The sequence below is a fragment of the Oncorhynchus gorbuscha genome, linkage group LG20 (assembly GCF_021184085.1).
Source record: "Oncorhynchus gorbuscha isolate QuinsamMale2020 ecotype Even-year linkage group LG20, OgorEven_v1.0, whole genome shotgun sequence".
NCBI classification, from domain to species: domain Eukaryota; kingdom Metazoa; phylum Chordata; class Actinopteri; order Salmoniformes; family Salmonidae; genus Oncorhynchus; species Oncorhynchus gorbuscha.
Genome location: NC_060192.1, coordinates 39,489,149 through 39,511,588, shown reverse-complemented (window position 1 = coordinate 39,511,588; position 22,440 = coordinate 39,489,149). Strand labels below are relative to the sequence as shown.

The following is a 22,440-nucleotide window of genomic DNA, read 5'->3' as shown; positions in this document are numbered from 1 at the left end:
GTTTCAACCTACCGTTTCAACCTACCATTAAGCCCTACCGTTTCAACCTACCGTTACGCCCTACCGTTTCAACCTACCATTACGCCCTACCATTACGCCCTACCGTTTCAACCTACCGTTACACCCTACAGTTTCAACCGTTTCACCCTACCGGTTCGCCCTACCGTTTCAACCTACCGTTTCAACCTACCGTTTCATCCTACCGTTTCGCCCTACCGTTTCAACCTACCGTTTCAGCCTCGTTTCAACATACCGTTTCACCCTCGTTTCAACATACCGGTTCAACCTAATTTCGCCCTACCGTTTCGCCCTACCGTTTCGCCCTACCGTTTCGCCCTACCGTTTCGCCCTACCGTTTCGCCCTACCATTTCGCCCTACCGTTACGCCCTACCGTTTCGCCCTACCGTTACGCCCTACCGTTTCAACCTACCGTTACGCCCTACCGTTTCGCCCTACCGTTTCGCCCTACCGTTTCGCCCTACCGTTACGCCCTACCGTTACGCCCTACCGTTACGCCCTACCGTTACACCCTACCGTTCCAACAATGAACAACTCCTCATCCTCATGACTAAGGTGAATCAGGGTGAACAACATCTTCAACCCCATGACTAGATGAATCAGGGTGAACACAACAACAATTGTAAAACATCTTGAGGACCCACCCCCCTAATCACAAAGTAAAACGGACAGAAGGGACCAGTCCTGCTTGATTCTGGAAGAGATTCTCTGATCACATTACAACGCTACTTCACAAAAACACGAGGAGCTATTCTAAAATAGGCTGAATCACAAATTCACTATACCTCAATAAGGAACAACACATAGACTAGCCTATACCTCAACACTAACACATTCAATTCTACTCTCAGAGTAACCAGACAAGGGTATTTCTGTTATAATTCTATTGGACAATCATAGAGTTGAGATAGAGGACTCACTTGCCACAAAGTCTGTTTTAACATGGGGGGGGGGGGGGGGGCATAGAATTATAACATTTCTACGTTGCCATTGAGGACTGACAACATCTCACCCTTGTCTAGATGGTCACAGGGGACATTGTGGCAAAGACGTGCCATTTATCCAACTCTTTGTGTAGAAACCAGAGATCACATGACGCGAGTAACCCATCTAGATCTACAGATGTGTTACCTTCGCTGCCTCTCCTAGCCAGAGCAGGGCTTAGTGTATTTTCTCCAGAATATTCTCCAAAGTCTTAAGAGTGGAGGAACGTAAAACACAGGGCTCAAAATGAAGGACAAGACAGAACTACAATACAACACAACACTGTTATGATGATGAGGCAGGGGCTAACTGATGATGAGGCTGGGGCTAACTGATGAGGAGGCTGGGGCTAACTGATGAGGAGGCTGGGGCTAACTGATGATGAGGCTGGGGCTAACTGATGATGAGGCTGGGGCTAACTGATGATGAGGCTGGGGCTAACTGATGATGAGGCTGGGGCTAACTGATGAGGAGGCTGGGGCTAACTGATGAGGAGGCTGGGGCTAACTGATGAGGAGGCTGGGGCTAACTGATGAGGAGGCTGGGGCTAACTGATGAGGAGGCTGGGGCTAACTGATGAGGAGGCTGGGGCTAACTGATGAGGAGGCTGGGCTAACTGATGAGGAGGCTGGGCTAACTGATGATGAGGCCGGGGCTAACTGATGATGAGGCAGGGGCTAACTGATGAGGCAGGGGCTAACTGATGAGGCTGGGGCTAACTGATGATGAGGCTGGGGCTAACTGATGATGAGGCTGGGGCTAACTGATGAGGAGGCTGGGGCTAACTGATGAGGAGGCTGGGCTAACTGATGAGGAGGCTGGGCTAACTGATGAGGAGGCTGGGGCTAACTGATGATGAGGCTGGGGCTAACTGATGATGAGGCTGGGGCTAACTGATGATGAGGCTGGGGCTAACTGATGATGAGGCTGGGGCTAACTGATGATGAAAGTGGGACTAACTGATGATGAAAGTGGGGCTAACTGATGAGGAGGCTGGGGCTAACTGATGAGGAGGCTGGGCTAACTGATGAGGAGGCTGGGCTAACTGATGATGAGGCTGGGGCTAACTGATGATGAGGCTGGGGCTAACTGAAGATGAGGCTGGGGCTAACTGAAGATGAGGCTGGGGCTAACTGATGATGAGGCTGGGGCTAACTGATGATGAGGCTGGGGCTAACTGGTGATGAGGCTGGGGCTAACTGGTGATGAGGCTGGGGCTAACTGATGATGAGGCAGGGGCTAACTGATGATGAGGCTGGGGCTAACTGATGATGAGGCTGGGGCTAACTGATGAGGCTAAATTATGATGAGGCTGGGCTAACTGATGATGGGGCTAACTTATGATGAGGCTGGGGTTAACTGATGATCAGGCTGGGCTTAACTGAAGATGAGGCAGGGCTAATTGATGATGAGGGTAACTGATGTGGCTAAGAGGCTAGGCTAACCGATGTGGCTAAGAGGCTAGGCTAACTGATGTGGCTAAGAGGCTAGGCTAACTGATGCAGCAATATTCTGTGCCAGGCCTTTTATTCCTATATAACTGTGCTTCCTGTATAACTGCGCTTCCTGTATAACTGCGCTTCCTGTATAACTGGTGTTAACCACCTTAAAAAGGTTTCCTAATTCCACACTGAAATCAAACCCAGTTTCCAAGGGCTGGTTCCCTGGACATATTAAGATTATACTTTGAACGTGTTTCTTTAGTCCGAGACTAGGATTTAATCTGTGTCCGGGAAACCGGCCCCTAGGCCTTTACCATACCGGAGAGCATTTAACAGACAAAAACCAATCAACAAATCTCCACACCATCTGCACGAATAAGCCACGTAAACCACCATTACACAACCACCGTAAACTAGTCTGTCACCACAGTAACTGCTACAGGTCTACCACAATAAAGCCACCATACAGTATTAACACAACACAACATCGATCAGTCTGACACAAAGCCATTTTACCTCCCATGTCTCTTCTCCCGGGCATGGGGCTTAGGCCTCCTTCAAGCAGGAAGGAAGGGGTGACGTTAACAGTGTTTAACACCCACCCTTCATCGATTACAGTTACCGAGTGTTTCTTTTATCAAGACGGGTATGGACGTTGTTAGGATCTCATTGTTCATTCTAGACGTCTAATATATAATAATAATATAATAATAATATATGCCATTTAGCAGACGCTTTTATCCAAAGCGACTTACAGTCATGTGTGCATACATTCTACGTATGGGTGGTCCCGGGAATTGAACCCACTACCCTGGCGTTACAAGCGCCATGCTCTACCAACTGAGCTACAGAAGGACCAATATGTAAACTAGTTACCAGAACATGGAAACAGAAACACATTTCACCAGAAAAAAAAAAATATTCAACCATCTGAATCATCATAAACCTCAAAATGGTCAAAATATATAATATATATAATATACATATATTTAATTGGGGATGCACATAGTAGTAGGAGAACAAGGTCAACGTGGTGTGAAGGGGTATATCGAGACAGCCAATACCTGATGGAGGAGGAGGGCGTTGAGGAGGAGCAGGTCGGGCTGGCGGGGCGTTGGGGCGAGGAGGAGGGGGGCGTTTAGGCTCCAGGGCCTGAGGAGCACCAGGCTGGAAGTCCACTGGAGTCCCTGGGAGAGACAGAGAGCGAGAGAGAGAGAGAGAGCGAGAGACAGAGAGCGAGAGAGACAGAGAGAGAGAGAGAGAGAGAGAGAGACAGTGAGAGAGAGAGAGAGAAAAACCGAGAGACAGAGAGAGAGCGAGAGACAGAGAGAGAGCGAGAGACAGAGAGAGAGCGAGAGACAGAGAGAGAGCGAGAGACAGAGAGAGAGCGAGAGACAGAGAGAGAGCGAGAGACAGAGAGCGAGAGACAGAGAGCGAGAGACAGAGAGAACAATCAATGTTATGCACCAGTGTCTCTCATACCTAGTCCGACATTACACATTTCATTTTTACCAGACTGGAATTTATAATATATTTTTTTCACAAATGTATTTCACAAACACACAGCACCTGGGACACAGACTATTAAGCTGGTTTGAGGTTGTGTGTGAATTGCATAGTTCAGAACACAGCTCAAATGGCATAAGAGGCTGGGAGTATTGGTCTAATCAGTAGATCTAAGGAACTGAACACGGACACTCTGGTGTAGATAAAGACACTGCTAACTAAACACCAAACCAGCAGACAGGCACGAAGACAGCTACCTATACACAGGACCCTGTGTTTTACCTGCTGGGGGAGGGACTTAACACTGTTTTACCTGCTGGGGGAGGGACTTAACACTGTTTTACCTGCTGGGGGAGGGACTTAACACTGTTTTACCTGCTGGGGGAGGGACTTAACACTGTTTTACCTGCTGGGGGAAGGAATTAACACTGTTTTACCTGATGGGGGAGGGACTTAACACTGTTTTACCTGCTAGGTCAACGCTACTTCTCCTGCTGGGGGAGGGACTTAACACTGTTTTACCTGATGGGGGAGGCACTTAACACTGTTTTACCTGCTTGGTCAATGCTACTTCTCCTGCTGGGGGAGGGACTTAACACTCCTGAAAGAGCACAATGACAATGTTCATTTATATCAGTAAACCTTATATATATATCCTTATTATTATTATATCCTATATACCCTTCTATATATATATATATATACCCTTCAATATATGTCCTTACACGTGTGTGTGTGTGTGTGTGTGTGTGTGTGTGTGTGTGTGTGTGTGTGTGTGTGTGTGTGTGTGTGTGTGTGTGTGTGTGTGTGTGTGTGTGTGTGTGTGTGTGTGTGTGTGTGTGTGTGTGTGTGTGTGTGTGTGTGTGTACCTTGCGGTGGTCCAGCAGAGCGTGGGGCAGATCGGCTGGGTCTGCTGGGGGCAGCTGGTTCTCCGTGGGTGGGGGAGTGAGAGGGGCTTCCCCGTGGGGAGGGGGAGGGGGAGGAGAAGGGCCCGGGGCCTGCACCAGGCTGAAGGTGTTGGGGGAGAATATCCTCCACCTCCTCATCCACATCGCCTGGTGGAAAGACACACAGAGAGAGAAGTAATACACACACACACACACACACACACACACACACACACACACACACACACACACACACACGCACGCACACACATGCACAAATCTACCAAGACAGAAAGCCTCGGTAGGAAAAGCCCATAGACTTGCCTAGAGGTGGACTGTTACGGTGGGCTGTTCCTCAGCATAGTGCTCTCTCTTTACTAACTATACAGCTTGGAAGAAGACAATATGGAGGATGGATTTAACCTTAGTCATCCTCTCCCACATCAGCCTTCTTAAACCCCCCTCCCTTACCCTCCATATCGTAGACATCCTCTCCCCTCCCTTACCCTCCATATCGTAGACATCCTCTCCCCTCCCTTACCCTCCATAACGTAGTCATCCTCTCCCCTCCTTACCCTCCATATCGTAGTCATTCTCTCCCCTCCCTTACCCTCCATATCGTAGTCATCCTCTCCCCTCCCTTACCCTCCATATCGTAGTAATCCTCTCCCACATCAGCCTTCTTAAACCCCCCTCCCTTACCCTCCATATCGTAGTCATCCTCTCCCCTCCTTACCCTCCATATCGTAGTCATCCTCTCCCCTCCCTTACCCTCCATATCGTAGTAATCCTCTCCTACATCAGCCTTCTTAAACCCCCTCCCTTACCCTCCATATCGTAGTCATCCTCTCCCCTCCCTTACCCTCGATATCGTAGTCATCCTCTCCCCTCCCTTACCCTCGATATCGTAGTCATCCTCTCCCCTCCCTTACCCTCCATATCGTAGTCATCCTCTCCCCTCCCTTACCCTCGATATCGTAGTCATCCTCTCCCCTCCCTTACCCTCCATATCCTCTCCCTTAGTAGTCATCCTCTCCCCTCCCTTACCCTCCATATCGTAGTCATCCTCTCCCTCCTTACCCTCCATATCGTAGTCATCCTCCCCTTACCCTCCATATCGTAGTCATCCTCTCCCCTCCCTTACCCTCCATATCGTCATCCTCTCCTCCCTTACCCTCCATATCCCCTCTCCCTTACCCTCCATATCGTAGTCCTCTCCCTTATCCTCCCCTCTCCCTTACCCTCCATATCGTAGTCATCCTCTCCCCTCCCTTACCCTCCATATCGTAGTCATCCCTCCCTTACCCTCCATATCGTAGTCATCCTCTCCCCTCCCTTACCCTCCATATCGTAGTCATCCTCTCCCCCTCCCTCCATATCGTACATCCTCCCCCTCCCTTACCCTCCATATCGTAGTCATCCTCCCCCTCCCCCCTCCATATCGTAGTCATCCTCTCCCCTCCCTTACCCTCCATATCGTAGTCATCCTCCCTCCCTCCATATCGTAGTCATCCCCTCCCTTACCCTCCATATCGTAGTCATCCTCTCCCTTACCCTCCATATCGTAGTCATCCTCCCCCTCCCTTACCCTCCATATCGTAGTCATCCCCCCTCCCTTACCCTCCATCCATCCATCTCCCCCTTACCCTCCATATCGTAGTCATCCTCTCCCCCCTCCCTTACCCTCCATATCGTAGTCATCCTCTCCCCTCCCTTACCCTCCATATCGTAGTCATCCTCCCTCCATATCGTAGTCATCCTCTCCCTTACCCTCCCTTACCCTCCATATCGTAGTCATCCTCTCCCCTCCCTTACCCTCCATATCGTAGTCATCCTCTCCCTCCCTTACCCTCCATATCGTAGTCATCCCCTCCCTTACCCTCCATATCGTAGTCATCCCCTCCCTTACCCTCCATATCGTAGTCATCCTCTCCCTTACCCTCCATATCGTAGTCATCCTCTCCCTTACCCTCCATATCGTAGTCATCCTCTCCCCTCCCTTACCCTCCATATCGTAGTCATCCTCCCCTTACCCTCCATATCGTAGTCATCCTCCCTCCCTTACCCTCCATATCGTAGTCATCCTCTCCCTTACCCTCCATATCATAGTCATCCTCTCCCCTCCCTTACCCTCCATATCGTAGTCATCCCCCCCCTCCCTTACCCTCCATATCCATCCTCTCCCTCCCTTACCCTCCATATAGTAGTCATCCTCTCCCCTCCCTTACCCTCCATATCGTAGTCATCCTCTCCCCTCCCTTACCCTCCATATCGTAGTCATCCTCTCCCTTACCCTCCATATCGTAGTCATCCTCCCCCTCCCTTACCCTCCATATCGTAGTCATCCTCTCCCTTACCCTCCATATCGTAGTCATCCTCTCCCCTCCCTTACCCTCCATATCGTAGTCATCCTCTCCCCTCCCTTACCCTCCATATCGTAGTCATCCTCTCCCCTCCCTTACCCTCCATATCGCAGTCATCCCTTACCCTCCATATCGCAGTCATCCCTTACCCTCCATATCGTAGTCATCCTCTCCCCTCCCTTACCCTCCATATCGTAGTCATCCCCTCCCTTACCCTCCATATCGTAGTCATCCCCTCCCTTACCCTCCATATCGTAGTCATCCTCTCCCTTACCCTCCATATCGTAGTCATCCTCTCCCTTACCCTCCATATCGTAGTCATCCTCTCCCTTACCCTTCATATCGTAGTCATCCTCTCCCTTACCCTCCATATTGTAGTCATCCCCTCCCCTACCCTCCATATCGTAGTCATCCCCCCTCCCTTACCCTCCATATCGTAGTCATCCTCTCCCTCCCTTACCCTCCATATCGTAGTCATCCTCTCCCCTCCTTACCCTCCATATCGTAGTCATCCTCTCCCCTCCCTTACCCTCCATATCGTAGTCATCCTCTCCCTCCCTTACCCTCCATATCATAGTCATCCTCTCCTTACCCTCCATATCGTAGTCATCCTCTCCCCTCCCTTAACCTCCATATCGTAGTCATCATCTCCCCTCCCTTACCCTCCATATCGTAGTCATCCCTTACCCTCCATATCGTAGTCATCCTCTCCCCTCCCTTACCCTCCATATCGTAGTCATCCCCTCCCTTACCCTCCATATCGTAGTCATCCCCTCCCTTACCCCCCATATCGTAGTCATCCTCTCCCTTACCCTCCATATCGTAGTCATCCTCTCCCTTACCCTCCATATCGTAGTCATCCTCCCCTTACCCTCCATATCGTAGTCATCCTCCCCTTACCCTCCATATCGTAGTCATCCTCTCCCTTACCCTCCATATCGTAGTCATCCTCTCCCTTACCCTCCATATTGTAGTCATCCCCTCCCTTACCCTCCATATCGTAGTCATCCCCCCTCCCTTACCCTCCATATCGTAGTCATCCTCTCCACTCCCTTACCCTCCATATCATAGTCATCCTCTCCCCTCCCTTACCCTCCATATCGTAGTCATCCTCTCCCTTACCCTCCATATCGTAGTCATCCTCCCCCTCCCTTACCCTCCATATCGTAGTCATCCTCTCCCTTACCCTCCATATCGTAGTCATCCTCTCCCTTACCCTCCATATCGTAGTCATCCTCTCCCCTCCCTTACCCTCCATATCGTAGTCATCCTCTCCCCTCCCTTACCCTCCATATCGTAGTCATCCTCTCCCCTCCCTTACCCTCCATATCGTAGTCATCCTCTCCCCTCCCTTACCCTCCATATCGTAGTCATCCTCTCCCTTACCCTCCATATCGTAGTCATCCTCCCCCTCCCTTAACCTCCATATCGTAGTCATCCTCTCCCTTACCCTCCATATCGTAGTCATCCTCTCCCTTACCCTCCATATCGTAGTCATCCTCTCCCCTCCCTTACCCTCCATATCGTAGTCATCCTCTCCCCTCCCTTACCCTCCATATCGTAGTCATCCCTTACCCTCCATATCGTAGTCATCCTCTCCCCTCCCTTACCCTCCATATCGTAGTCATTCTCTCCCCTCCCTTACCCTCCATATCGTAGTCATCCCCTCCCTTACCCTCCATATCGTAGTCATCCCCTCCCTTACCCTCCATATCGTAGTCATCCTCTCCCATATCAGTGTCCTCGGCCAGCAGAGAGGAGCTGGCGGAAGTAGGGACAGATCCACAGATCCTCTCTACACTCATCTCCTCCTCCAGACTCTTAATCCAACCTGAACTCTTCAGACGGATGTCTATTACCTTACCCAGAACCTACACACACACAGAGAGACACACACACACAGAGAGACACACAGAGACACACAGAGACACACACACACAGAGAGACACACAGAGACACACAGAGACACACAGAGACACACACAGAGACACACAGAGACACACACAGAGAGACACACAGAGACACAGAGACACACAGAGACACACAGAGACACACAGAGACACACAGAGACACACACACACACAGAGACACACAGAGACACACACACACAGAGACACACAGAGACACAGAGAGACACACAGAGACACAGAGACACACACACACACAGAGACACACACACACAGAGAGACACACAGAGACACACAGAGACACACACACACACACACACACACAGAGACACACGCAGAGAGATATTACAATGCAGCTTCTCACAGTGTGTGAATCAACGTTGCCCGAGTGTGTTGCCGTGGCGTTGCCTTAGTGTTGCCGTGGCGTTGCCTTAGTGTTGCCGTGGCGTTGCCTTAGTGTTGCCGTGTGGCGTTGTCTTAGTGTTGCCGTGTGGCGTTGCCTTAGTGTTGCCGTGTGGCGTTGTCTTAGTGTTGTCTTAGTGTTGCCGTGGCGTTGCCTTAGTGTTGTCTTAGTGTTGCCGTGGCGTTGTCTTAGTGTTGCTTGTGCTTGTCTTAGTGTTGCTGTGTGCGTTGTCTTAGTGTTGCCGTGTGGTGTTGTCTTAGTGTTGTCTTAGTGTTGTTTTAGTGTTGCCGTTGCCTTAGTGTTGCGTTGTCTTAGTGTTGCCGTGTGGCGTTGTCTTAGTGTTGCCGTTGTGGCGTTGTCTTAGTGTTGCCGTGTGGCGTTGTCTTAGTGTTGCCGTGTGTTGTCTTAGTGTTGCCGTGTGGCGTTGTCTTAGTGTTGCCGTGTGGCGTTGTCCTTAGTGTTGCCGTGTGGCGTTGTTTTAGTGTTGCCGTGTGGCGTTGTTTTAGTGTTGCCGTGTGGCGTTGTCTTAGTGTTGCCGTGTTAGCGTTGTCTTGGCGTTGCCGTGTGGCGTTGTCTTAGTGTTGCCGTGTGGCGTTGTCTTAGTGTTGCCGTGTGGCGTTGTCTTAGTGTTGCCGTGTGGCGTTGTCTTAGTGTTGCCGTGTGGCGTTGTCTTAGTTGCCGTGTTTGTCTTAGTGTTGCCGTGTGGCGTTGTTTAGTGTTGCCGTGTGGCGTTGTCTTAGTGTTGCCGTGTGGCGTTGTCTTAGTGTTGCCGTGTGGCGTTGTCTTAGTGTTGCCGTGTGGCGTTGTCTTAGTGTTGCCGTGTGGCGTTGTCTTAGTGTTGCCGTGTGGCGTTGTCTTAGTGTTGCCGTGTGGCGTTGCCTTAGTGTTGCCGTGTGGCGTTGCCTTAGTGTTGCCGTGTGGCGTTGCCTTAGTGTTGCCGTGTGGCGTTGTGTTGTCTTTGTCTTAGTGTTGCCGTGTGGCGTTGCCTTAGTGTTGCCGTGGCGTTGCCTTAGTGTTGCCGTGTGGCGTTGTCTTAGTGTTGCCGTGTGGCGTTGTCTTAGTGTTGCCGTGTGGCGTTGTCTTAGTGTTGCCGTGTGGCGTTGCCTTAGTGTTGCCGTGTGGCGTTGCCTTAGTGTTGCCGTGTGGCGTTGCCTTAGTGTTGCCGTGTGGCGTTGTCTTAGTGTTGCCGTGTGGCGTTGTCTTAGTGTTGTCTTAGTGTTGCCGTGGCGTTGCCTTAGTGTTGTCTTAGTGTTGCCGTGGCGTTGTCTTAGTGTTGCCGTGGCGTTGTCTTAGTGTTGCTGTGTGGCGTTGTCTTAGTGTTGCTGTGTGGTGTTGTCTTAGTGTTGTCTTAGTGTTGTCTTAGTGTTGTCTTAGTGTTGCCGTGGCGTTGCCTTAGTGTTGCTGTGTGGTGTTGCCTTAGTGTTGCCGTGGCGTTGTCTTAGTGTTGCCGTGTGGCGTTGTCTTAGTGTTGCCGTGTGGCGTTGCCTTAGTGTTGCCGTGTGGCGTTGTCTTAGTGTTGCCGTGTGGCGTTGCCTTAGTGTTGCCGTGTGGCGTTGCCTTAGTGTTGCCGTGTGGCGTTGCCTTAGTGTTGCCGTGTGGCGTTGCCTTAGTGTTGCCGTGTGGCGTTGTCTTAGTGTTGCCGTGTGGCGTTGTCTTAGTGTTGCCGTGTGGCGTTGTCTTAGTGTTGCCGTGTGGCGTTGTCTTAGTGTTGCCGTGTGGCGTTGTCAGTGTAACCCGTGTGGCGTTGTCTTAGTGTTGCCGTGTGGCGTTGCCTTAGTGTTGCCGTGTGGCGTTGCCTTAGTGTTGCCGTGTGGCGTTGCCTTAGTGTTGCCGTGTGGCGTTGTCTTAGTGTTGCCGTGTGGCGTTGCCTTAGTGTTGCCGTGGCGTTGCCTTAGTGTTGCCGTGTGGCGTTGCCTTAGTGTTGCCGTTGTGCGTTGTCTTAGTGTTGCCGTGTGGCGTTGCCTTAGTGTTGCCGTGGCGTTGTCCAGTGTTGCCGTGTGGCGTTGTCTTAGTGTTGCCGTGTGGCGTTGTCTTAGTGTTGCCGTGTGGCGTTGCCTTAGTGTTGCCGTGTGGCGTTGCCTTAGTGTTGCTGTGGCGTTGCCTTAGTGTTGCTGTGTGGCGCTGTCTTAGTGTTGCCGTGTGGCGTTGTCTTAGTGTTGCCGTGTGGCGTTGTCTTAGTGTTGCCGTGTGGCGTTGCCTTAGTGTTGCCGTGTATCTGTATGCTCAGTGTAAGGTTGTGTGCTCACCGTGGAGGCGCTCAGAGACAGGGCAGCCAGAGCAGAATAACCCTCCAGAAACGTCACCCACATCTTCTCCTCTACAAACCTAGACAGGAGAGACAATTCAGGGTGTTAAAAGAGATGCATGTTCAATATCTGATCGATTGTCTGGAATGGATGTGATTGATTCTTATAAAAAAGAACGGATTGCATTATAAGCAAGACGGCAAAAAAAAGTTTGTCAAAAAGTGAGCAAGTTAACGGAGCAGCAATGATTTAGGACAGGGCTGTCCAACCCTGTTCCTGGAGAGATAAACCTCCTGTATTTGGGATGCAACCTAGTAGGCTGAAAGGTTAGATTTAGGGTTAGTGGTTAGGTTTAGGGGTCAAGGTAAGGGTTAGCGGTTAGGTTTAGGGGTCAAGGTAAGGGTTAGCGGTTAGGGGTCAAGGTAAGGGTTAGCGGTTAGGGGTCAAGGTAAGGGTTAGCGGTTAGGGGTCAAGGTAAGGGTTAGCGGTTAGGGGTCAAGGTAAGGGTTAGCGGTTAGGGGTCAAGGTAAGGGTTAGCGGTTAGGGGTCAAGGTAAGGGTTAGCAAGGTAAGGGTTAGGGGTCAAGGTTAGGGTTAAGGTAAGGGTTAGCGGTTAGGGGTCAAGGTAAGGGTTAGCGGTTAGGGGTCAAGGTAAGGGTTAGCGGTTAGGGGTCAAGGTAAGGGTTAGCGGTTAGGGGTCAAGGTAAGGGTTAGCGGTTAGGGGTCAAGGTAAGGGTTAGGGGTCAAGGTAAGGGTTAGCGGTTAGGGGTCAAGGTAAGGGTTAGCGGTTAAGGGTCAAGGTAAGGGTTAGGGTTAGGGGTCAAGGTAAGGGTTAGCGGTTAGGGGTCAAGGTAAGGGTTAGCGGTTAGGGGTCAAGGTAAGGGTTAGGGGTCAAGGTAAGGGTTAGGGTTAGGGGTCAAGGTAAGGGTTAGCGGTCAAGGTAAGGGTTAGCGGTCAAGGTAAGGGTTAGCGGTCAAGGTAAGGGTTAGCGGTCAAGGTAAGGGTTAGCGGTTAGGGGTCAAGGTAAGGGTTAGCGGTCAAGGTAAGGGTTAGCGGTTAGGGGTCAAGGTAAGGGTTAGCGGTCAAGGTAAGGGTTAGCGGTTAGGGGTCAAGGTAAGGGTTAGCGGTTAGGGGTCAAGGTAAGGGTTAGCGGTTAGGGGTCAAGGTAAGGGTTAGCGGTTAGGGGTCAAGGTAAGGGTTAGCGGTTAGGGGTCAAGGTAAGGGTTAGTGAAATAAGTATAGTAAAACATAGCTCTGTCTGTCTGTCTGTCTGTCTGTCTGTCTGTCTGTCTGTCTGTCTGTCTGTCTGTCTGTCTGTCTCTCTGTCTGTCTGTCTGTCTCTCTGTCTGTCTGTCTGTCTGTCTGTCTGTCTGTCTGTCTGTCTGTCTGTCTGTCTGTGTCTGTCTGTGTCTGTCTGTGTCTGTGTCTGTGTCTGTGTCTGTGTGTGTGTGTGTGTATTTCCGTCACCTGATGAGGATGACCTCTCCAAACACAGTGAACTTGTCCAGCAGCTCGTCGATGAGCGCGTCGTCAAAGTAATCAACAGGTCCGGAGGAACAGAGGGAGACCAGGATGGTTCCGTCGGGAGGACCCTGCAGGGCGATCACCTCCTTATACACCTGGTGACGGGCATCTGGATCCACCTCCAGGACATCTATATCCATCACAGCCATCACAGGCCTGGGGAGAGGAGAGGAGATTAACGCTATAACCTATAACCTAGCCTCAACATCTATCACTGCCATCACAGGCCTGGGGAGAGGAGATTAACGCTATAACCTAGCCTCAACATCTATCACAGCCATCACAGGCCTGGGGAGAGGAGATTAACGCTATAACCTATAACCTAGCCTCAACATCTATCACTGCCATCACAGGCCTGGGGAGAGGAGAGGAGATTAACGCTATAACCTATAACCTAGCCTCAACATCTATCACAGCCATCACAGGCCTGGGGAGAGGAGATTAACACTATAACCTATAACCTAGCCTCAACATCTATCCCTGCCATCACAGGCCTGGGGAGAGGAGTTTAAAGCTATAACCTAGCCTCAACATCTATCCCTGCCATCACAAGCCTGGGGAGGGGAGTTTAAAGCTATAACCTATAACCTAGCCTCAACATGCATCACAGGCCTGGCTACACACAGAGATGAAGAGACCGGTTAGACGGTGCTAGTCTGATCAGAGGTCTTGAGATCAGCCCTCCCGTAGTGTTTCAGAGTCCTGTGCGTGTGTGCGCGTGTGTGTGTGTTACCTGTGATCAGAGGTCTTGAGCTCAGCCCTCCCGTAGTATTTCAGCTCCCCGGGGCTCCAGGGGTACTGCTGCTGTTCCTCTGCTTCTCCCACTGGGCCGACCATATTCATCTCCTCCGCTACACACACATAAGTAAACGTGTACTGTATGTTAAAAACTATGCATGGCTGCTTCATACTTGAGTACCAACCCACCATTTAAACCAGTGAGACATCCTCCTAACACCAATCCACCATTTAAACCAGTGAGACAGACCAGACATCCTCCTAACACCGAGCCGACCTCTCTCACCAGTCTTGTCGAAGTTCCACTTCCTCCTCTTCCATAGGCAGCGGTCGGTCCAGGCGGGGGTACGACACTTCTCACTGGTGTCGTAGTCGTCAGAGAACAGGTCGTACTTATAGGTGGGAGCAAAGTCCAAATTTCCCTCGATGAACCCCCGGAACACCTAGAGGAGGAGACAGGACAGAGAGGAGTTAGAGACTGCCTCAAACCAAGCCTGAACCCACAGAACACCTAGAGCAGGAGACAGGACCAGAGAGGAGTTAGAGACTGCCTCAAACCAAGACTGAACCCACAGAACACCTAGAGGACGAGACAGGACAGAGAGGAGTTAGAGACTGCCTCAAACCAAGCCTGAACCCACGGAACACCTAGAGCAGGAGACAGGACAGAGAGGAGTTAGAGACTGCCTCAAACCAAGACTGAACCCACAGAACACCTAGAGCAGGAGACAGGACCAGAGAGGAGTTAGAGACTGCCTCAAACCAAGACTGAACCCACAGAACACCTAGAGGACGAGACAGGACAGAGAGGAGTTAGAGACTGCCTCAAACCAAGACTGAACCCACAGAACACCTAGAGGACGAGACAGGACAGAGAGGAGTTAGAGACTGCCTCAAACCAAGACTGAACCCACAGAACACCTAGAGCAGGAGACAGGACAGAGAGGAGTTAGAGACTGCCTCAAACCAAGACTGAACCCACAGAACACCTAGAGGACGAGACAGGACAGAGAGGAGTTAGAGACTGCCTCAAACCAAGACTGAACCCACAGAACACCTAGAGCAGGAGACAGGACAGAGAGGAGTTAGAGACTGCCTCAAACCAAGACTGAACCCACAGAACACCTAGAGGGGGTTAGGGTTAGAGGAGGCAGCGGTAGAGGTTAGACAGCTCAGAAAGACCTCTTAGGGCCTGGTTGGTTTATGTTGTACGGCTGTTGGTTGTATGGGTCATCAAAAGGGATACAAAGTGAGGGTATGAGTTTACCAGTAAACTACCAGAATTCTGGTAACTTTCAAGAAATATTACGACATTTATCAGATGACATCTAGTGGCCTTTTTAGGTAGATCAGATTATTGTTGGATCCTGTGCTTTACATTATAGCCGTTACCATCTATGTGATTGAATATTATCTGCTGTTGGCTTGTGTGGATGTATTTATGTGTGTTATGCAACATAGCTGACTTGAAACATTGTTACCCGTGTCAGGACCATGGGCCTTTCTCATGATGTAAAAATACAGAAGACAGGAACTGTTCAATGAGTTGGGGGGGGGGGCACATTCAGAGCGGGGTGTTGCGAGAACAAGCGGTCTTTTGTTAGATAACAGGAGCCAGGTGCGAGATAACGGTATGGAGCATGAGACCCTGGATGTTCTTCACAGCAACACTATCTATCAACAGAAGCGCCAAGAGGCGGGGACCCGCCTGAACGCCTGCAATAGGCTGAGCAAGTTTAAACCATGCCCAGTCTCTACTGTGATAGGCCAACAGACGGGTTGGAACTGTCTATCACAGTATAAAGAATACTGTTCACATACATCCTGTCAGTTCTCTGTTCTGTCCTGTGTGGTATTACAGTGAGCCCGTATATACTAAAGATGCATTTGCCATTTATTACTTAGCTAATAAAAAATACATAGTATAAAATCAATGACTCATTGTTATATTTATCCTGATACCAGATTTGAATTTACGCAACTCTAACATTATCACAGGTGTCTATAATTATCGCTGTCCCTCCGTGCAGCCTTATCACATGTAAAATATATAAAACAAACAAATATGAAGATTATATATATATTTTTTAAATGGCAACAGCGGAACACATTATCCTAAATAAAAACCATCAACTTAGTGAACACCATTGGTGTTAAATATTAAGGTTTCATTTTTGCTGTAAATGTTTTGGGGCCAAACTGGTGGCAGTTGAAGACAATATTTGGAAGCGTTTCAGAGTTAATTGAAAATAACGCCATTGTTGATTAGATGCTCTTTTAATTAATTAGATACATTTCTCATGAACCATCTGGTCTGTCTACTAGGAACTCATGGACCATCTGGTCTGTCTACTAGGAACTCATGAACCATCTGGTCTGTCTACTAGGAACTCATGAACCATCTGGTCTGTCTACTAGGAACTCATGAACCATCTGGTCTGTCTACTAGGAACTCATGAACCATCTGGTCTGTCTACTAGGAACTCATGGACCATCTGGTCTGTCTACTAGAACCTCATGAACCATCTGGTCTGTCTACTAGAACCTCATGAACCTGGCTGGTGTATCACTATCGCTACCTATCAGCAGCTAACAAGGGAAGAAATCTGAGAGCCTGAACCAATAGGTGTGAACAATGGCTGCAGCAAAAGATGAAGCCATGTTTCTTTTGAGGTAAAGCCCCGTTTGGGATTGTTTTGGAGGTAAATCCCCATTTGGGATTGCTTTGGAGGTAAAAACCCCTGTTTGCGATTGTTTTGAGTACACTGTTTGGAAAGAACAAAAGCAAAATGTATTGTGGTGTCAGAAGAAGGCAGCGTGTGGAACAGAGGTCAAAATGGAAAGTTCAAAGTTTATCTGAACAGCGTCCGCAAAGAATCGTAGAAACCATCAGAGGATGAAGACGAGGTGACAGAGAGAAGATAGTAGCAGTAGCAGCACGTCAACGTCAGGAGAAGAGCTAGACACGTGGAAACCACTGGTTCATTTATTCATCCGGCCTGACAAGTCCACGGGACTGTGCGATGAGCCAGCCTTCAGAAAATATCAACCAAAAACACTTGATCACACATTTTTGAAATCCTGGCATAGCCAGAGTAAAACGGGTTGATTGGACCGACTGATTTATTTCTGGGCATATCATTCTGCTTCAATCACCCCTCCTCCAACAAGGACCGACTGATTTATTTCTGGGCATATCATTCTGCTTCAATCACCCCTCGTCCAACAAGGACCGACTGATTTATTTATGGGCATATCATTCTGCTTCAACCACCCCTCCTCCAACAAGGACCGACTGATTTATTTCTGGGCATATCATTCTGCTTCAATCACCCCTCCTCCAACAAGGACCGACTGATTTATTTCTGGGCATATCATTCTGCTTCAATCACCCCTCCTCCAACAAGGACCGACTGATTTATTTCTGGGCATATCATTCTGCTTCAATCACCCCTCGTCCAAGAAGGACCGACTGATTTATTTATGGGCATATCATTCTGCTTCAATCACCCCTCGTCCAAGAAGGACCGACTGATTTATTTATGGGCATATCATTCTGCTTCAATCACCCCTCCTCCAACAGCGCACAGCATGCGTTGCTCAAACCTCCATGGGATTTAGCATCCACACATCGGAGAGGGAATTGACGGGACATAGCAGAGGAAAAGGTCCTACTTGTAATAACTGACAACGAGAGCAACGTAGTTAAGGCAATCAAGCCATTACAGAAGAGACAAGTTAACCAACATCAACCAGAGATAATACGCCTGGCCAACAACCAGAGATAATACGCCTGGCCAACATCAACCAGAGATAATACGCCTGGCCAACATCAACCAGAGATAATACGCCTGGCCAACATCAACCAGAGATAATACGCCTGGCCAACATCAACCAGAGATAATACGCCTGGCCAACATCAACCAGAGATAATACGCCTGGCCAACATCAGGACCAGAGATTTATAATTCTGCTTCAATCCCTGGCCAACAAACCAGAGATAATACGCCTGGCCAACAACCAGAGATAATACGCCTGGCCAACAACCAGAGATAATACGCCTGGCCAACAACCAGAGATAATACGCCTGGCCAACAACCAGAGATAATACGCCTGGCCATCAACCAGAGATAATACGCCTGGCCATCAACCAGAGATAATACGCCTGGCCATCAACCAGAGATAATACGCCTGGCCATCAACCAGAGATAATACGCCTGGCCAACATCAACCAGAGATAATACGCCTGGCCAACATCAACCAGAGATAATACGCCTGGCCAACAACCAGAGATAATACGCCTGGCCAACATCAACCAGAGATAATACGCCTGGCCAACAACCAGAGATAATACGCCTGGCCAACAACCAGAGATAATACGCCTGGCCAACATCAACCAGAGATAATACGCCTGGCCAACAACCAGAGATAATACGCCTGGCCAACATCAACCAGAGATAATACGCCTGGCCAACAACCAGAGATAATACGCCTGGCCAACATCAACCAGAGATAATACGCCTGGCCAACAACTAGAGATAATACGCCTGGCCAACAACTAGAGATAATACCCCTGGCCAACAACCAGAGATAATACGCCTGGCCAACAACCAGAGATAATACGCCTGGCCAACAACCAGAGATAATACGCCTGGCCAACAACCAGAGATAATACGCCTGGCCAACAACCAGAGATAATACGCCTGGCCAACAACCAGAGATAATACGCCTGGCCAACAACCAGAGATAATACGCCTGGCCAACATCAACCAGAGATAATACGCCTGGCCAACAACCAGAGATAATACCCTGGCCAACATCAACCAGAGATAATACCCTGGCCAACAACCAGAGATAATACGCCTGGCCAACAACCAGAGATGGCTATGGCTTAGAACGGTGAGGCAGAAATATCTGAATATAATAGAATATCTAGCCAACAACCAGAGAGTTGGACACCGACAGTTATCCTTTTAAATCCAATTCACATTAAGATTGATTTATAATTGAAAAATAACAACTAATTTATGACCTGACCCATAATGTATTACTGCCTCCCTGACCTATGACCTGACCCATAATGTATTACTGCCTCCCCCCTCCCTGACCTATGACCTGACCCATAATGTATTACTGCCTCCCTGACCTATGACCTGACCCATAATGTATTACTGCCTCCCTGACCTATGACCTGACCCATAATGTATTACTGCCTCCCTGACCTATGACCTGACCCATAATGTATTACTGCCTCCCTGACCTATGACCTGACCCATAATGTATTACTGCCTCCCCCCTCCCTGACCTATGACCTGACCCATAATGTATTACTGCCTCCCCCCTCCCTGACCTATGACCTGACCCATAATGTATTACTGCCTCCCCCCTCCCTGACCTATGACCTGACCCATAATGTATTACTGCCTCCCCCCTCCCTGACCTATGACCTGACCCATAATGTATTACTGCCTCCCTGACCTATGACCTGACCCATCATGTGTTACTGCCCCTTAGTGGCAAGAAGTGACATCCCACAAAGACCCAATAGAAATACAAACTGTGTGTGTGTGTGTGTGTGTGTGTGTGTGTGTGTGTGTGTGTGTGTGTGTGTGTGTGTGTGTGTGTGTGTGTGTGTGTGTGTGTGTGTGTGTGTGTGTGTGTGTGTGTGTGTGTGTGTGTGTGTCTCTCCTTACCAGTCCCTGGTTCTTCTGGTCCACGGCGGTCAGGGCTTCAAACTCTCTATGTGTGTGTGTGTCTCTCCTTACCAGTCCCTGGTTCTTCTGGTCCACCAGTTGGTCTCCGGCGGTCAGGGCTTCAAACTCTCTGTGTGTGTGTGTGTGTGTGTGTCTCTCCTTACCAGTCCCTGGTTCTTCTGGTCCACCAGTTGGTCTCCGGCGGTCAGGGCTTCCCAGTTCTGTTGTCTGATCAACTCCTTCACTTCCTCGTTGGGCTGACTGATGCGGTAGTTAAAGTCCCCGCACCAGAAGATGTAGTCGTGGGAGTAGAGCAGTCTACCCTGGGGGAGAGAGAAAAGGAGGATTAAACACACACACACACACACACACACACACACACACACACACACACACACACACACACACACACACACACACACACACACACGCGCTCCAGCAGGTGTATCTCACTGATCTGCAATAAAGCCAACACCTCATTTGGCCGCCTTTCGTTCCAGTACTCTGCTGCCTGTGACTGGAACGAATTGCAAAAATCACTGAAGTTGGAGACTTTTATCTCCCTCACCAACTTCAAACATCAGCTATCTGAGCAGCTAACCGATCGCTGCAGCTGTACATAGTCCATCTGTAAATAGCCCACCCATTTTCACCTACCTCATTCCCATACTGTTTTTATACTGTTTTTATTTATTTACTTTTCTGCTCTTTTGCACACCAATATCTCTACCTGTACATGACCATCTGATCATTTATCACTCCAGTGTTAATCTGCTAAATTGTAATTATTCGCCTACCTCCTCATGCCTTTTGCACACAATGTATATAGACTCTCTTTTTTCTCTACTGTGTTATTGACTTGTTAATGGTTTACTCCATGTGTAACTCTGTGTTGTCTGTTCACACTGCTATGCTTTATCTTGGCCAGGTCGCAGTTGAAAACGAGAACTTGTTCTCAACTAGCCTACCTGGTTAAATAAAGGTGAAATTAATAAAATAATTTTAAAAAACACACAGAGAGAGAAGTACAGGGAGAAATGTGTTAACATGAGTAAAACATATGTGTGTGTGTGTGTGTGTGTGTGTGTGTGTGTGTGTGTGTGTGTGTGTGTGTGTGTGTGTGTGTGTGTGTGTGTGTGTGTGTGTGTGTGTGTGTGTGTGTGTGTGTGTGTGTGTGGTTACCATGGGGAAGGTGAGTTTGCGTGTGATCTCGTTGTAGTCGTCGTTCCTCTCCTTGACCTGTGATTGGCCGGCAGCGAAGTGGGAGCAGACGAAACAGATACTGGTCGTATGGAACAGCATGCGGATGGCCACTCCCCCTTTGTTACCTGTGGCTCCGCCCATCCCAGTCTTCACGGTATCCACGGCAACGTCCCTGTCAATCAAATAAATAATACAGAATTAGGGGTGCGTTCAGTTGGTTAAATGTTTCCCTAAATTTTCTAATAATATGTCATGAAAAACACATTTTGCTAAAACTGTTTCTTCAGCTATCTTGGAGGTGTGATATGGATGTGACCACATTAAATCGCCCAAAACAATCACTCATACATACCTGATGTAGGGGGCGTGGTGAGGGATTGATTACCTGATGTAGGGGGCGTGGTGAGGGATTGATTACCTGATGTAGGGGCGTGGTGAGGGATTGATTACCTGATGTAGGGGCGTGGTGAGGGATTGATTACCTGATGTAGGGGGCGTGGTGAGGGATTACCTGACGTAGGGGCGTGGTGAGGGATCACCTGACGTAGGGGGCGTGGTGAGGGATTACCTGACCATGGTGAGGGATTACCTGATGTAGGGGGCATGGTGAGGGATTACGTGACCATGGTGAGGGATTACCTGACCATGGTGAGGGATTACCTGATGTAGGGGGCATGGTGAGGGATTGATTACCTGATGTAGGGGGCGTGGTGAGGGATTGATTACCTGATGTAGGGGGCGCGGTGAGGGATTGATTACCTAATGTAGGGGGCGTGGTGAGGATTGATTACCTGATGTAGGGGGCGGTGAGGGATTGATTACCTGATGTAGGGGGTGGTGAGGGATTGATTACCTGATGTAGGGGGCGTGGTGAGGGATTACCTGACGTAGGGGGCGTGGTGAGGGATCACCTGACGTAGGGGGCTTGGTGAGGGATTACCTGACCATTGTGAGGGATTACCTGATGTAGGGGGCATGGTGAGGGATTACGTGACCATGGTGAGGGATTACCTGACCATGGTGAGGGATTACCTGATGTAGGGGGCATGGTGAGGGATTGATTACCTGATGTAGGGGCGTGGTGAGGGATTGATTACCTGATGTAGGGGGCGTGGTGAGGGATTGATTACCTAATGTAGGGGCGTGGTGAGGGATTGATTACCTGATGTAGGGGGCGTGGTGAGGGATTGATTACCTGACCAGGGGGTGTGGTGAGGGATTGATTACCTGATGTAGGGGGCGTGGTGAGGGATTACCTGATGTAGGGGGCGTGGTGAGGGATTACCTGATGTAGGGGCGTGGTGAGGGATCACCTGATGTAGGGGGCGTGGTGAGGATTACCTGATGTAGGGGGCATGGTGAGGGATTACCTGACCATGGTGAGGGATTACCTGATGTAGGGGGCATGGTGAGGGATTACGTGACCATGGTGAGGGATTACCTGACGTAGGGGGCGTGGTGAGGGATTACCTGACCATGGTGAGGGATTACCTGACGTAGGGGGCGTGGTGAGGGATTACCTGACC

General features: G+C 49.6%; 1 protein-coding gene across 14 annotated transcripts in view; it reads right to left on the bottom strand.

The window, feature by feature from the left end:
• synj1 (synaptojanin 1) overlaps positions 1-22,440 on the bottom strand; it is a 131,051-nt gene that overhangs the window by 45,235 nt on the left and 63,376 nt on the right. For 4 of the 14 annotated variants that reach the window (XM_046317525.1, XM_046317523.1, XM_046317522.1 and 1 more), the window contains 12 exons: positions 20,894-21,086; positions 19,876-20,034; positions 14,305-14,461; positions 14,014-14,131; positions 13,224-13,436; positions 11,758-11,836; positions 8,907-9,072; positions 4,821-5,006; positions 4,505-4,552; positions 3,510-3,632; positions 2,962-3,000; positions 1,151-1,213 (listed from right to left, as the gene is read on the bottom strand). In XM_046317525.1, the coding sequence (XP_046173481.1) occupies positions 1,151-1,213; positions 2,962-3,000; positions 3,510-3,632; positions 4,505-4,552; positions 4,821-5,006; positions 8,907-9,072; positions 11,758-11,836; positions 13,224-13,436; positions 14,014-14,131; positions 14,305-14,461; positions 19,876-20,034; positions 20,894-21,086 (1,544 nt within the window). Of the gene's footprint in view, positions 1-1,150; positions 1,214-2,961; positions 3,001-3,509; positions 3,633-4,504; positions 4,553-4,820; positions 5,007-5,344; positions 5,358-7,385; positions 7,400-8,906; positions 9,073-11,757; positions 11,837-13,223; positions 13,437-14,013; positions 14,132-14,304; positions 14,462-19,875; positions 20,035-20,893; positions 21,087-22,440 lie in introns of those variants that run through there. The other 10 variants (XM_046317528.1, XM_046317529.1, XM_046317531.1 and 7 more) reach the window with 6 other exon arrangements.